The 14,473-nt window shown below is 39.5% G+C and overlaps 1 protein-coding gene across 1 annotated transcript in view; it reads left to right on the top strand.

Moving 5' to 3' along the window:
• Positions 1–18: 18 nt before the first annotated feature.
• The window catches only part of LOC126293643 (transmembrane protein 161B), an 86,968-nt gene continuing 72,513 nt past the window's right edge, over positions 19–14,473 (top strand). The window contains exons 1-2 of the mRNA XM_049986920.1: positions 19–414; positions 5,325–5,428. Of these exons, the coding sequence (XP_049842877.1) occupies positions 412–414; positions 5,325–5,428 (107 nt within the window). The 5' untranslated portion in view covers positions 19–411. The remainder of the gene's footprint in view (positions 415–5,324; positions 5,429–14,473) is intronic.

The raw sequence follows: 14,473 nt of genomic DNA, 5'->3' as shown, positions 1-14,473 counted from the left end.
TTTGCCGCAAATTTTATGGCAATAATATCTTTGCTGAACAACATAACAAAAATGTTTACATCACTAATTTCAAACAAATCGAATGTATAAAAACTTTTAGTTGTACTTCCCTTATCATTTTATCAAATGTAAATTACAATTAAATGGATACCCAAAAAAATTTCGACAGCAAATAGTAAAGTAAAGGAACTTGGAAAACAGCAGATTTATTTCGTGTAATATCACAACTATAAGTTTATAAAAGTAAGTTGTTAAATAAAAATAAAAGTTGGGTGGAGGGAAATATCGACGCGTACATGTCGACTGTCGCTATATGCGACGACGATATTCAAACCCCAAATGTAGCAACACTTAAGCTATAAAAAGCAAACAAACAAGAGACCGTGTTGTCTGCACGCTGTAAATAGCGAAATGGTAAGCCATTAACACATGTAAATTGCTCACTTCCTAGAGTTTATTACACCCTATTTGTTGTTTTTCGAGACATTTAAGAATGATACTTTATTTTCTTGTAAGATGCAGCAACGTTATTCTAAAATAAATTATTTCCTGTATAATATCTGTTGTAGTCTTTTTGTTTTAATAGTCTTTTCCATTAATGTCAAATATTTTGTTGTCATGTTTAGTCCTTTGAGATTTGTGCCTTTTGTCCGCAATTGTAAATCTTCGGTAGATTACTATTAGATCCGAGCATTTATTCAATCCTCATATTGAACTCTAAAATGACGGTATTTTGAACAAACTGACCCAAGGGGGTTAGGAGAATGTAATTCAAAATGCATTCGCTTAAAAGAGATGGCATAATTCTCAAGCATTATGTTCTTCGACATAATTCGTTTGAGTTCTTGGTTTGAATGAAACGTTTCGAGAGAAATGAGGCCTAGTTTCTTAAACTGCAGTTATTATAAAAGGAAAGACCATAAGCTATTTCCATGAAAAGCGGTCACGCGTTTCGTCTTTTAAAACATTATAGTCAGCAGTATATAGAATGTTGTCAAAGTGATATTCATGTCATGTCGTACATTATTGATGACAGCCTCTTATTTATGTTGAGTTTCGGATTACCTGCAATGGTAGTCACAATAAGGATAAGGGACTTCGTTGAGCAGTTGATTCTTTCTTATGCCAAATTGCTGTATATACAAAGAATGTGCATCCTATATATGTTAAGCCAATACAATAACATTTTCTATGAATCTTATTGTTGTGGTCTCCAGTCCTTATGCAGGTCTCATACAGCTATCCACTCTAGTCTATTGGTGCATAATTACTGCACCCTACTTTCATTTGATTCTGTTTAATGTTGTCAGACCTGGGTTGTTCTGTATGATTTTGTTCTTCTGGTCTCTCCGTCATTACTAAATTGATAATTCCTTGATGTTTCATGATCTGTCAAAACAATCGATCCACTCATTTAGCCAATTCGTCCTATAACTTCTTTGTTTCTCCAGTTGAGTTCAGTATTTCGTCATTGCTACCTAATCTTCAGAAATCGCTTCTACTTCTAGTGTACCATTTAATAATTTAAGTTCCTCAGCATCACCTATTTTAATTATTTCACTCCATTAACATTGTTTTACTTTGGTTGATACCTCTCTTATCTTTTCAAATCACTATCTGTTCAGTTCATCTGAGATTGCATGCCATTTGAGACTTGTAATGTGAGCGACAAACCTTTATTTCCACGTTCCTCCCTAGAGGACTTATATTCACTTTGGAATTTTCTCTTTGGTTTCCTGTAATGATTGTTGAGTGTGCAGTTTTAGGCAATATGGAAGTGTCAGATTCCACCCTTATGCTTTCACCCATGACGTCATCAATATATCGGAAATGGCTATTCTAAGCATCTCCAATATGGCCCATATGATATAACTACATACACATAGCAACAAACACGAAAATACATATGAATAAGACAATAACATCTACCTCCAAAAATACAAACTAACGGGATGACCGTGCGAAATTGGGGATTTAGGGACTGGACAACCTAAATACAAAAGAGGGGGGAAAAAAAAGGAAAAAAAAATTACAAAAATGTACAGGAATCAGATACTTCCCTTGACCCATGTAGGTCAACTAGAACTACTGATCGGAAAAACCAACACCCACTATTACGAAAATCCTGTCTCACTCCCTTCTCAACTACTGCCTCAGGTTGACACTTGAGAGAGAGAGAGAGAGAGAGAGAGAGAGAGAGAGAGAGAGAGAGAGAGTGTCACAGTGATACAGGATTTGTCAAGGTAATACAATACAAATAAATATGCCGAAATATGTAAAATGCTTTGAGGATACGACTGATAGCGTATGGCAATAGACTGATATTCGGCCGTGATGTGGATTAAGGAACCAGCCTGGTATTGGCCTTCGTGGTCTAGGAAACCACAGAAGCCCAGATCAAGGTGATTTAGAGAAAGCAACTCAATCCTCTCAAATATGTGGTCAGTATCCTAACAGCTGCAGCGTCTTGCATAGTAAGACCCTCCTCTATAATTTACTTTGATTTACACACAGTTTGTTTCAGGTAATTTGTCAATACGAAACATTGTTTTGTACTTCATTGCCACACACGCTGAGGACTGTTTCCAGTTACTTGCAATACAAAACATAGTTCTGCTGTTCACTGCTGCACACACTTAAGAGACTTACAGATAACTGCAGGACTCTGAAGATGCTGCTGTTCCGCTTGCCTCAATTCCAGACCCTGTATTCAGTTGTGTTCCATTATCCACTTGACAAATTAAGCCAGCATTAAACTGGTGTTTTGGTAGTATTTGTACATATTCCTTTTTTTGGAATTGGGATTATTACATTATGTTTAAAGTAATAGACTATATTGCCTATTTCTTATATCTTGCACACCATGTCAAGAGTAGCAACCAAAATCAATATTGAACTTATCCTTGAACAAGCTGGATTCAGAAAACAGAAAGCAGGTTGTTGTCAAATACTGTACCTGACTCGGCACATTAGACGGTTTTGAAAGTAAACTGATAATTGCTACTCCCTTTGTTGACTTTTCTGCTGTGTGATATAGAGTAAACCACCAGTGACTCCTCATGAAAGTCTATGAATTAACAAAGGGCATTTGACTGACTGACATATTAAGAGACATGTTGCAGAATAGAAGATTCTACATAACCGTCCAAGGAAAGAAAAACAGATGGAGAAAACAAAAGAACGGACTACCTCAGCCTATTCTGTACAATATGTATGCAAATGACCAGTCACGCCAGCCAGAAATACATAGATTCGTATATGGTGATGGCACTGTCGTTACTGCTCGAGGAAGAACATTCAAAGAGATTGAAAGAAAAACGGCAGAGACTTTGCAACTTAGTAAACTAGTATGAAGAAAAACATCTGTGACCTAATCCAGAAAAACACTAGTATGTGCATTCTGCCAGCATACTAGACAAGCCTCAAGGCAGTTGGAAATAGAATTGAGAGGGGTTAAACTACAACACTGCACCAAACAAATATTCTAGGGAGTCATCCTAGACTGTACATTGCTGGGTTAAACTGTAACACTGCACCAAACCAGAACATTAAGGTGTCAACATAGACCATCCACTGCCATTTGCAAAACAGAAACAACATTACACACAAACTGATCAGTTCAACATGGGCAGCACAACCTGAAGTTCTTCGTTCTTCAGCATTGGGACTCTGTTTTGCAGCCAGAGAATATGGAGCACACACGGGAGGTGTCGTGCCACTCCAAACAAGTAGACATCATTTTAAATGAGACTGTCAGGATTGCCACTGGATGCACCTAAACCTGTACACAATTTACCCAATTGCAGTCTTAACACTACCAAATACTAGATGCACAGTAGCCCATGAAATGGGGGGAGGGGGGGGGGATAGCAAATAGACTCACAGTGCACACTGTGTAGCCACCAAACAGTTTCAACTTGTCTTAAGTTTAGGAAGAGCTTTATCCAATGGACAGTACCACTAGAAGGGCCAACGTGAGACCTGCCGCCTGTCTTTATGGTTGGACACACTGTGAAATAAAAACCTGCACCTACACCTAACGTGTAGTCCGTGGAGAGCACCGAATAGATTGATAACGGGATTGGCAAAATGCTGAGTAACATTGTTAAGTGGGGATATTCTGAAGATGACAAATGTGCACATAGAGAAACATAGATGATTGAACATATGCTCATGTGTCGATAGATGAAGCTTGTTTGCACAGCGGAAGAGCTATTTTTGTGCAATGACAAGTCCATTAAAGTTTTGGAGCAAGAGAGTTGAGATGTTCTTGGCTGGACTCAGAAAGTAAAGTAAGATCTTTTGTCATGGCTGGCTCTTGCAAGTATGACAGTAACTTTGAGGGAATGCATTGTACACCACAGACCTCATTTCCACTTAAGTCTTTCGGTGCTCTGTTAGATACGTCTTACAATATCTTGTCCTCCCCCCCCCCCCCCCCAATCTCATCTTTACTTACTTCCTCTTCTTTTTCTATAAGATTATCCTCAAGTTATATAGATCTTTTTTTTATTATGTTGGTGGCATAATTTGGTATTGTTTTTGTTTTGCATGTTGGTATTCCAGTTGTCATTTTTTATTAGTAGTTCACTGTAGTCCCAGAAGACCGCCGTCATGCCTTTACTGACTGAGGGTGGGGATTTGCATGTTTTCTCTGGACGACAAGTGGTGTGCGCCATTCTACGGATTGCCATTTTGTATCCATTTTGAAGTGATGAGCCACGTTTGACCGCCTTTGACAGTGTTCGACAAAGTATTGTCACAATTGGCTTTGTAATGCACAAGCGACTCTGCTATCCGTGTGACAGGCGAGCCCTCTAGTACAGAGTCCCACAGCCTATTGGAAAAATTATGCTTATATTAACAAATTAAAGATGCTCAGAAAACGTCATAGTCTATTTTCTCAATGAACTTTGAGCATTGTATTGAATTGCTCTGAGATACTCATAATTGAGTTCTGAATTTCATGCACCATAAATATAAAAAACCCGAGTGCTTTGTGGTCTCCTTGTTATTCTGAAAACTGGGTATTTCTTGCCTTCTTTTTCATGATGCTTGTCTGCAACTGTATGCCTCCTCTGTGGTGAGTAGCAATCTGTCCTTTCTGTGTTGTTATTCCATCTCGAATTTTCCCTTGTTTTGGTTTCATATAATGATAAATTAGCCATATATACGGTAACACACGCAGCGATGTGGCTTCTCTCGACACTGTTATGTTTGTTAGGAAGTAATGCCAATTATACCATCTTTATTTTAATTTTTTTTGCTGTAATTTGTATCCTGCACTGTTGGGCTAATAAAGTTTTGTGGACATTGTTCGACAGGCACTCTTCGGCACGCAGCTCGTCATAACACTGGTGATGGTCAGTGTTATACAGAAGCTTGGACCCCATTATTCTCTAGCAAGGTGGCTTCTCTGCTCCACAGGGTAGGCTGTCTTGCTCTTCACAGTATTTTTATAATTAAAAAAAAATAATAGTTAACATAATTTACTCATGAATGTGTAATGGTGAATATTTTAGACCAATTTTTATAATAGAAAGAAGTGCAATGACATGTTTTGAATGTAATCTCTGCTGATACTGATTTATTTTTCTTTATAAAGTTGGGAAAATAATCAGTTTTTGAAAATGTAAGTAGCTGGATAGATTAAGAAATTTACTCACAAAGCTGTGGCAGGAGAACAGACTTACAGGGAGTATCACAATTAATAGCATAAACACATACAGTTGAAAGTACGAGATACTAGAAGCAAAAAAGTCTCAGTAAACATAGGGTCGAAAATGCATACCTTCAGAGCTACGAGCAATTTTTCATCTTCGACACTGTGAAACAAATCTTTTCTACTACAAGTTCTTTTCTTTCCATAATTTGGGAAGTGGTAGTATGGACCAAAATAAGAAAAAAGTGTCCAGCAAACATGAAACACATACTTTAAAAGTTACGAGCATTTGATCATTAGAAGAGTTGTTTCAGAGTAGCAAAGATGAATAAGTGCTCAAAGCTCTTAAGGTCCATACTACCATTTCCCAAAATCTGGAAAGTGAAGAACTTGCAGTAGAAGAGATTTGATTCACAGTATCAATGACGGAAAAATTGCTCGAAGCTCTTAAGGTATGCATTTTTCACCCGATGTTTACTGAGACTTTTTTGCTTCTAGTATCGTGTACTTTAAACTGTATGCGTTTACGCAGTTAATTATGATACATCCTGTGTAGAAAGTATTACAGTTTGCAAGCTTTTGGAGCCAGTGGCTCTTCCTCCTGGCAGGGGGGTGAAAGGGGATGGAAGGGGGATGAAAGAACAGGACCAGTGAGGCTTAGGAAATGACACGCAATACAGAGACTGCTGACAAAACATCACGGAAGAGTTAATAAGAGCTGAAAGCCATGTGCATCATATGTGGCAGGTGAGGTGGGGCCAGGAGGAATATAGACAGGTCATCTCACCTGTACATCATGTCTTATGCTCTTAGCTTTCCTCTTGTATTAACTCTTGCACAGTGTTTTGTCAGTAATGTGTGCCTTACTTATTACCCTATATTCCACCTCTAAGCTCATGGGTTTTCAAATCTCTTCCAGTGCAGTCTCTAACAATAAGTCTTTCCTTCTGATACTGTCTGGTAAGCAAGCCTTCCTGACCCAGGGTTCTGGGTGACATTTTCAAACTCTACCCTTTTTCTAAACCTAACCAGTCCTCTTTTTTTTCCACCCTCTTCCTGCCCCTTCACCTCTTCTGCCAAAAGGAGGACACATTAGCTCTGAAAATTTGCAAGCTTTTTTACCCTTATAGGTATGTACTCCTACCACCACTTGGTGAGTGGATTGATCTAGCCAATTTATTTATACGAGGGCTATCCACAAAGTACGTAATGTTTTGGAATTAAAAATAAATAAAGTATTGGAAATTTTTTAAATTATATACAGATGAAAGCCACACGTAACTACTGCTATTCTACATAGTTGCCATTTAAATTAAGGCACTTATCGTAGTGATGGACGAGCTTGTAAATTCCTTCTTTGTAAAATTTGGCCACCTGCGCCTTCAACCATGTGGTTACCTCTTCTTGAAGCTGTGCGTCGTCATCAAAACACTGCATAGCCAACCACTTCTTCATTGCTGGGAATAAGTGGAAGTCGCTCGGTGCCAGGTCGGGACTTTACAGTGGATGAGGAAACAACTCCCACTTAAAAGATTTGAGAACTTCACGAGTGGCATTTGCCGTGTGGGCCCGGGCGTTGTTGTGAATCGGCAAGATCTTTGAGCCCAACTTTCCCCTGCGCTTGTTTTGTATTGCTCTTCTGAGGTTGTGCAGAGTTTGGCAATTCCTTTGAGAGTTTATTGTAGTGCCTCTTTCCAGGAAATCCACAAAAATCACACCATTTCTGTCCCAAAAGACAGTCGCCATCGCCTTCCTTGCCGACATTGTCTGCAAGCATTTCTTGGGTTTTTGGGGGGAATTTGTATGCCCCCACTGCATTGATTGCAATTTTGTCTCTGAGTTCACGTGCTTAACCCATGTTTCGTCACCAGTAACGATGCAATCGAGTAATGTGTTGCCATCTTTCTCGTAAGCGTCCAAAAACGTTAATGCTGCAGCCATTCACAGATTTTTGTGAATCTCTGTCAAGATTTTTTGTATCCATCTTGCACAAAACTTGTGGTAACCAAGCTTTTTGGTAATGATTTCGTGCAACAAACTTGGTGAAATTTGTGGAAAATTCATAGAGAGTTCCGTTATTGTGAAATTATGGTTTTCACGGACCGCGGCATCGACTTTTTTCAACAAGTTCGGCAGTCACTATGCTGGGTCTTCCACTTCTCTCTTCGTCGTGAATGTTAGTTCGGCCATTTTTAAATTTTATGACCCACTGACGCACTCCACCTTCAGTGATTACGTTGTCCCCATACACTTCACAAAGCTGCCGATAGACTTCTATCGGTGTACAGTTTTTTGCAGTCAGAAATCTTGTTACACCACGCACTTCACACTTCGCGGCATTTTCAATTAACGCTGACATTTCAAACTGTCACAGTAACTCAACGGAGTACAGTGCGAACCTCTCACTAGCACAGCAGGAAGCCGACTGAGCGGCGGAATGCCATGACACAAAGATGGCCGCACTAGCCCCGCCCCTAATGGACACAAACGAAAACGTAATGTATTTTGTGGATAGCCCTCGTATATGTGGGTATATACAGGGGATAGAAAAAGTAGTGTGAATAGTGGTAGTAATGGAATGGTTGTTTGACGGTCAGCAACGCAGGTAAGGCACGTGTCGCTCTGGACTGTGTGTATTCATTATGGACAAGGCATCAGTGCAGGTTGTTTGAGTAGTGCACACTTCATTTTTACATTCAGAGGCCGAGGTCAATATACAATGAAAGACCTAACAGAGTTCCAAAGAGGGCAGACTGTGGGGGCTTAGTTAGCTGGAGCATCAGTTACCAAGACAGCCAACTTACTGGATGTTTCAGGAGCAACTGTTTCAACAGTCATGACAGCCTCTACAAAACATATAAAGACATCATTGTGTAAATCTAATAGTGGGTGCAAATCAAAACTAAATAACAGATATCATCATATGCTAACATGAATTGTGTCAAAAGAACACACAACTATGGCAACTGAAGTGACTGCAGAGCTCAATAGCCATCTTAGAGACCTTGTACCTATCGACACTGTCTGCCGAACACTCTGTAAAGTGAATATTTGTGGACGAGCTGCTATACTGAAAACATTAGCGATGAAAACTGATGCAAAGAATAGTAAATCGTGGTGTCAGGAGCATAAACCCTGAACAGGGAATCAGTGGAAACACGTGATGTGGTCCAATGAGTCAGCGTTTCCATTATTTGCAACATGGAGCTAGGTTTGTGTCTGGAGAATGCTAAAGGAAGCCTAAAATCCTGATTGCTTGATTTCAATGACTAAGCATGAAGGTGGAAGTGTGATGGTGGGGGCAGCCGTATCGTGGTATTCTGTTGGTCTCATCATTACTCTCAAAGGCCTTGTTACAGCCAATGATTATGTGAACATTTTAGGTGATAAGATGCACCCCATGATTCAGATGTTGTTCCCCAACAAATGTGCCATTTGCACAATAATGTACCCATTCACACAGCCAGGACAGTACAATCGTGCTATGAGGAGCATGCAATTGAACTGCAGCATCCTCCTGGCCAGCGCAGTCCCGGGACTTTAACATTACCGAACCCTTGTGGCAGTACTGGAGCGCAGGCTCTTCATCGCTGCCGGAGTTAGAAGAGTTTCTGATCGAAGAGTGGCATAACATTTAACCGGAGACTATACAATCATCATATGCCAGTATTCCGAAAAGAATCGCAGCTATATTATGGGCAAATGGGGCTTCAACCCCTTATTAATAAACCATTCTCAAGTAAGTACAGATGTTCACATTATTTTGTCTATCTCCTGTGTGTCTGTTGCAATGGACCATTGTGTTGATGACTGGTGATCATTGGGTATGTTGTTACATATCAAAAATATTCTATTAGCTTGTGTACACAGTTGCTATAAATTTTTGAATAGCCCCATGATGCCTGCAAGTACTAATTTTTATTTTCAGTTTAAAAGTACTATCATACAGTATTGGCGTTTGGCTATTTTCCAGCACTTACAGATGTTTGTTAGCTCTCCGATTATATAAAGTATAACTGGCAGTAAATACTTGAAGTTTACTGATTGTGATGTTACAAAGAACTTATGCCAACAGTACCTACAAACGACTGTTAACTCTGTAGATAGTGATGTATATTCCACTAGATTGGCAATGTTTGGCATTGCAGGTGTTTCATGATCAAAATGCTAACAAATGTATCTTGTGGAGGGTAAAAGGTAGTTCTGTAGCTGAACTAAGCCAAAATGAAGTGTTACCTTCCTAATGATCTGTCACCCTGATGCTATTTGTGATAATTTTTACCTTAGTTTCTTGTTCTAGTGCCACAAAATCTTGCCATCTGACTTCTTCACCTTCTGCAGAAGGTGAGGCTTGTAAGAGAGCTCTAAACTGTGCAAACTACTGAATGATGTAAATGTCTTTCAGTAACTCTTCTGCCTTTTGTGTCGACTCTATAAGAACATTCACAACTGCAGGTCGACAAATCTCTCTTCATTTCGCAACTCATATCAGTCGCTACATATTATCATTTCCATACAAAATCTGGGAACAGAATAACATTCTTGTTAAGCATGCTTGAGCTGTGTTCCCAGATGTTGTCATTATCGGCTGCATCTCTTGCTCTGTGCCTTACGAGACATCGTCGAGCCGTGACGCCAAACTATAAGCGACCCTGCCATCGCAAGTAGAGATACTCAATCACAGTCACTCCTTGACGGTGTTTTGTGACCACTCTTTTTTCACAACATCTGCACATACATCAAACAACAGCACACAAAGTGGGAAGTTCTCTGTCTAAATATTAAATAAACAAAGTTTTTACATGCACATCCCTCATCAGCTTGAGAGAAAAAAATGCAACATGTTGTTCTGAACACACTTGGTACTTGAAAATGGCATATGACCGTGGTCAATCAATAATATGAAAATAAAATAATGTTGATGTTTGCAGAACTCAGTAAAAAGAATGCATCAAGAAATTTTTGAAGCAATGTCATAATTATTAAAAAGTCAAAATGTGGACAACCAAAGTAGTAGCAACAACAACAACAACAACAACAACACAAAACTGTCAGCACAATGGTTTACTCAATTTTACCAAGCTGATTACTGCACAGAGAATAGTAAAGAGCGTGCTTTTATGTAATTTTATTCAAATTTTGCTTATGTTATGTGCAACCAGCAGCACATTATATAATGATTTTCTTGCAACTCTTCCATTGGTCCATGTTTGCATAGAAAAACAACAATATGGGAGTGTGGATCCACCTTGAAGCAAAACACTTTATTTATTTAGTCCCCCAAACAAGTTTCAGCAACAAATATCTCCATCGTCAGTGGGTTTTTTGATTCTGAAATGTGCAGAAATAGCATACTTATAAAACATTGTTATGTGTGTATTATTTTGTTACAAATATTGTGTCTGTGAGTAGTTTGACAATACCTTATTTACTATATGTCACAGGATGATATTCCAATTTTGCTGCTGTTCCCAGTACATTTTCTGTTCCTTTGTTACTGCTTTTCCTCAGTATATGTTGTGCCATCTGCAACTGTATGAGTTGCTATAGTAAAAAAAATATAAAAACGTGAACTTGTGTATCTCAGTGTTCCACATTTGGGATTGCAGTGTTTTGTGGATACAGTTTTGATGTACTAGGTTGTTACACAGTCTGTCATGTACACACATTTGTTGGATGACTTGTGGGTACCTTTAAACACAGAGAAACACAACTTTCGCACCTCGTTAGAGACCTAAAACGTTAAGCCATCTTGATGGTTAGATGTGTCACGATAAATGTATCGCATATTGTAAGAAGATTAGGAAAATTATAGTGGGAGTTCTGAGTTACTTATGCCACTGAGTATTTTTTCCCCCTCTGCTGTAGCCTTTTGTATGTAATAATTTTCTTCTATTGTTAGTTTTCAGTATAAACTGTTCTACATCTACATTTATACTCCGCAAGCCACCCAGCGGTGTGTGGCGGAGGGCACTTTACGTGCCACTGTCATTACTTCCCTTTTCTGTTCCAGTCGCGTGTGTCTGAAAGTCTCTGTGCGCACTCGAATCTCTCTAATTTTACATTCGTGATCTCCTCGGGAGGTATAAGTAGGGGAAATAATACATTATATACCTCATTCAGAAACACATCCTCTCGAAACCTGGTGAGCAAGCTACACTGCGATGCAGAGTGCCTCTCTTGCAGAGTCTGCCACTTGAGTTTGCTAAACATCTCGGTAACGCTATCACGGTTACCAAATAATCCTGTGAGGAAATGCGCCGCTCTTCTTTTGATCTTCTTCTGTCTCCTCCGTCAACCCGATCTGGTACGGATCCCACACTGATGAGCAGTACTCAAGTATAGATCGAACGAGTGTTTTGTAAGCCACCTCCTTTGTTGATGGACTACATTTTCTAAAGACTCTCCCAATTAATCTCAACCTGGTACCCGCCTTACCAAAATTAATTTTATATGATCATTCCACTTCAAATTGTTCCGTACGCATACTCCCAGATATTTTACAGAAGTAACGGCTACCAGTGTTTGTTCCGCTATCATATAATCATACAATAAAGGATCCTTCTTTCTATGTATTCGCAATACATTACATTTGTCTATGTTAAGGGTCAGTTGCCACTCCCTTCACCAAGTGCCTATCCGCTGCAGATCTTCCTGCATTTCGCTACAATTTTCTAATTCTGCAACTTCTCTGTATACTACAGCATCATCCGCGAAAAGCCGCATGGAACTTCCGACACTATCTACTAGGTCATTATATATATTGTGAAAAGCAATGGTCCCATAACACTTCCATGTGGCACGCCAGAGGTTACTTTAATGTCTGTAGACGTCTCTCCATTGATAACAACATGCTGTGTTCTGTTTGCTAAAAACTCTTCAATCCAGCCACACAGCTGGTCTGATATTCCGTAGGCTCTTACTTTGTTTATCAGGCGACAGTGCAGAACTGTATCGAACACCTTCCGGAAGTCAAGGAAAATAGCATCTACCTGGGAGCCTGTATCTAATATTTTCTGGGTCTCGTGAACAAATAAAGCGAATTGGGTCTCACATGATCACTGTTTCTGGAATCCATGTTGATTGCTACATACTAGATTCTGGGTTTCCAAAAACGAGATGATACGCGAGCAAAAAACATGTTCTAAAATTCTACAACAGAGATGTAGGTCTATAGTTTTGCGCGTCTGCTCAATGACCCTTCTTGATGACTGGGACTACCTGTGCTCTTTCCCAATCATTTGGAACCTTCCGTTTCTCTAGAGACTTGAGGTACACGGCTGTTAGAAGGAAGGCAAGTTCTTTCGCGTACTCTGTGTAGAATCGAATTGGTATCCCGTCAGGTCCAGTGGACTTTCCTCTGTTGAGTGATTCCAGTCGCTTTTCTATTCCTTGGACACTTATTTCGATGTCAGCCATTTTTTCGTTCATGCGAGGATTTAGAGAAGGAACTGCAGTGCGGACTTCCTCTGTGAAACAGCTTTGGAAAAAGGTGTTTAGTATTTCAGCTTTACGTGTGTCATCCTCTGTTTCAATGCCATCATCATCCCGGAGTGTCTGGATATGCTGTTTCGAGCCACTTACTGATTTAACGTAAGACCAGAACTTCCTAGGATTTTCTGTCAAGTCGGTACATAGAATTTTACTTTCGAATTCACCGAACGCTTCACGCATAGCCATCCTTAAGCTAACTTTGACATCGTTTAGCTTCTGTTTGTCTGAGAGGTTTTGGCTGCGTTTAAACTTGCAGTGAAGCTCTCTTTGCTTTCGCAGTAGTTTCCTAACTTTGTTGTGCGAACCACGTTGGATTTTTCCTGTCCCCCCCACAGTTTTACTTGGCACGTACCTGTCTAAAATGCATTTTACAATTGCCTTAAACTTTTTCCATAAACACTCAACATTGTCAGTGTCGGAACAGAAATTTTCGTTTTGGTCTGTTAGGTAGTCTGAAGTCTGCCTTCTATTACTCTTGCTGTGTTTTAGGATGTGCAGATCACTTTTCGTATGAGTGGAGTTGTGATTTTTGTTCATTAGGTACTCTGCGGAAGTGGAATGTGTGCTGTCACTCTTTAGAGCTCTCATGTGTTCTGAGTGCGTTGTTTGGAAATTTCTGCTCGTTTGTCCTATGTACTGGGCCTGACAGGGGTTAAATGTGAGTTTGTGTATTTCAGTCTTGTTCTGAATGTTGTTGGGATCCCACTGATGATTGTGATATTTATTGCTGAAACTAATTTTGGGGAATAAATAAATAACAAAAGGGTTTTGCATCAAGGCGGACCCACAAATCCCATATTGTTGTTTTAGCACATTGAATTTTTGAATACATCTGACAGTTAAGCAGTCATCAGTCCAAAGATTGTTTTGAACACCATAATGGTTTACTAGACGTGATCCTGTTGGAGTGGTGTGCCATTGTCTTTCTCAGACAATTTAACTGACTTACCTAGCTGGTTATTGGCGGACCTACAGTTTAACACGGGGTCCGATCCACGGTGTGACTCGGCGGTTTTCACATTGACAAACACTGACAGAGGTGGAAAGTAATGTTAAGTGACAGATGAAAATCCTACCGTTGACTAGACATCTAACCAGAGATCTTTGGATTTGTAGTCCAGCACTTTACCACTCAACTACAGAGGCCTGCATGTGGTGGTTGCAATAAATTTGTAACAACACCTATGTAGCACACTGCACAAAAATTTAGTCACTTTCAGCAAATACATAAATACTGTATAGCATCAGCAATTATTTTGAAAATGGCATCAATTACTGAAAAGCTGCTACTGGCTCCTGTTATTAATTAGAATTTTA

The sequence above is a fragment of the Schistocerca gregaria genome, chromosome 10 (assembly GCF_023897955.1).
Source record: "Schistocerca gregaria isolate iqSchGreg1 chromosome 10, iqSchGreg1.2, whole genome shotgun sequence".
In the NCBI taxonomy this organism is placed as follows: domain Eukaryota; kingdom Metazoa; phylum Arthropoda; class Insecta; order Orthoptera; family Acrididae; genus Schistocerca; species Schistocerca gregaria.
This window is presented reverse-complemented; position numbering and strand designations above follow the sequence as displayed.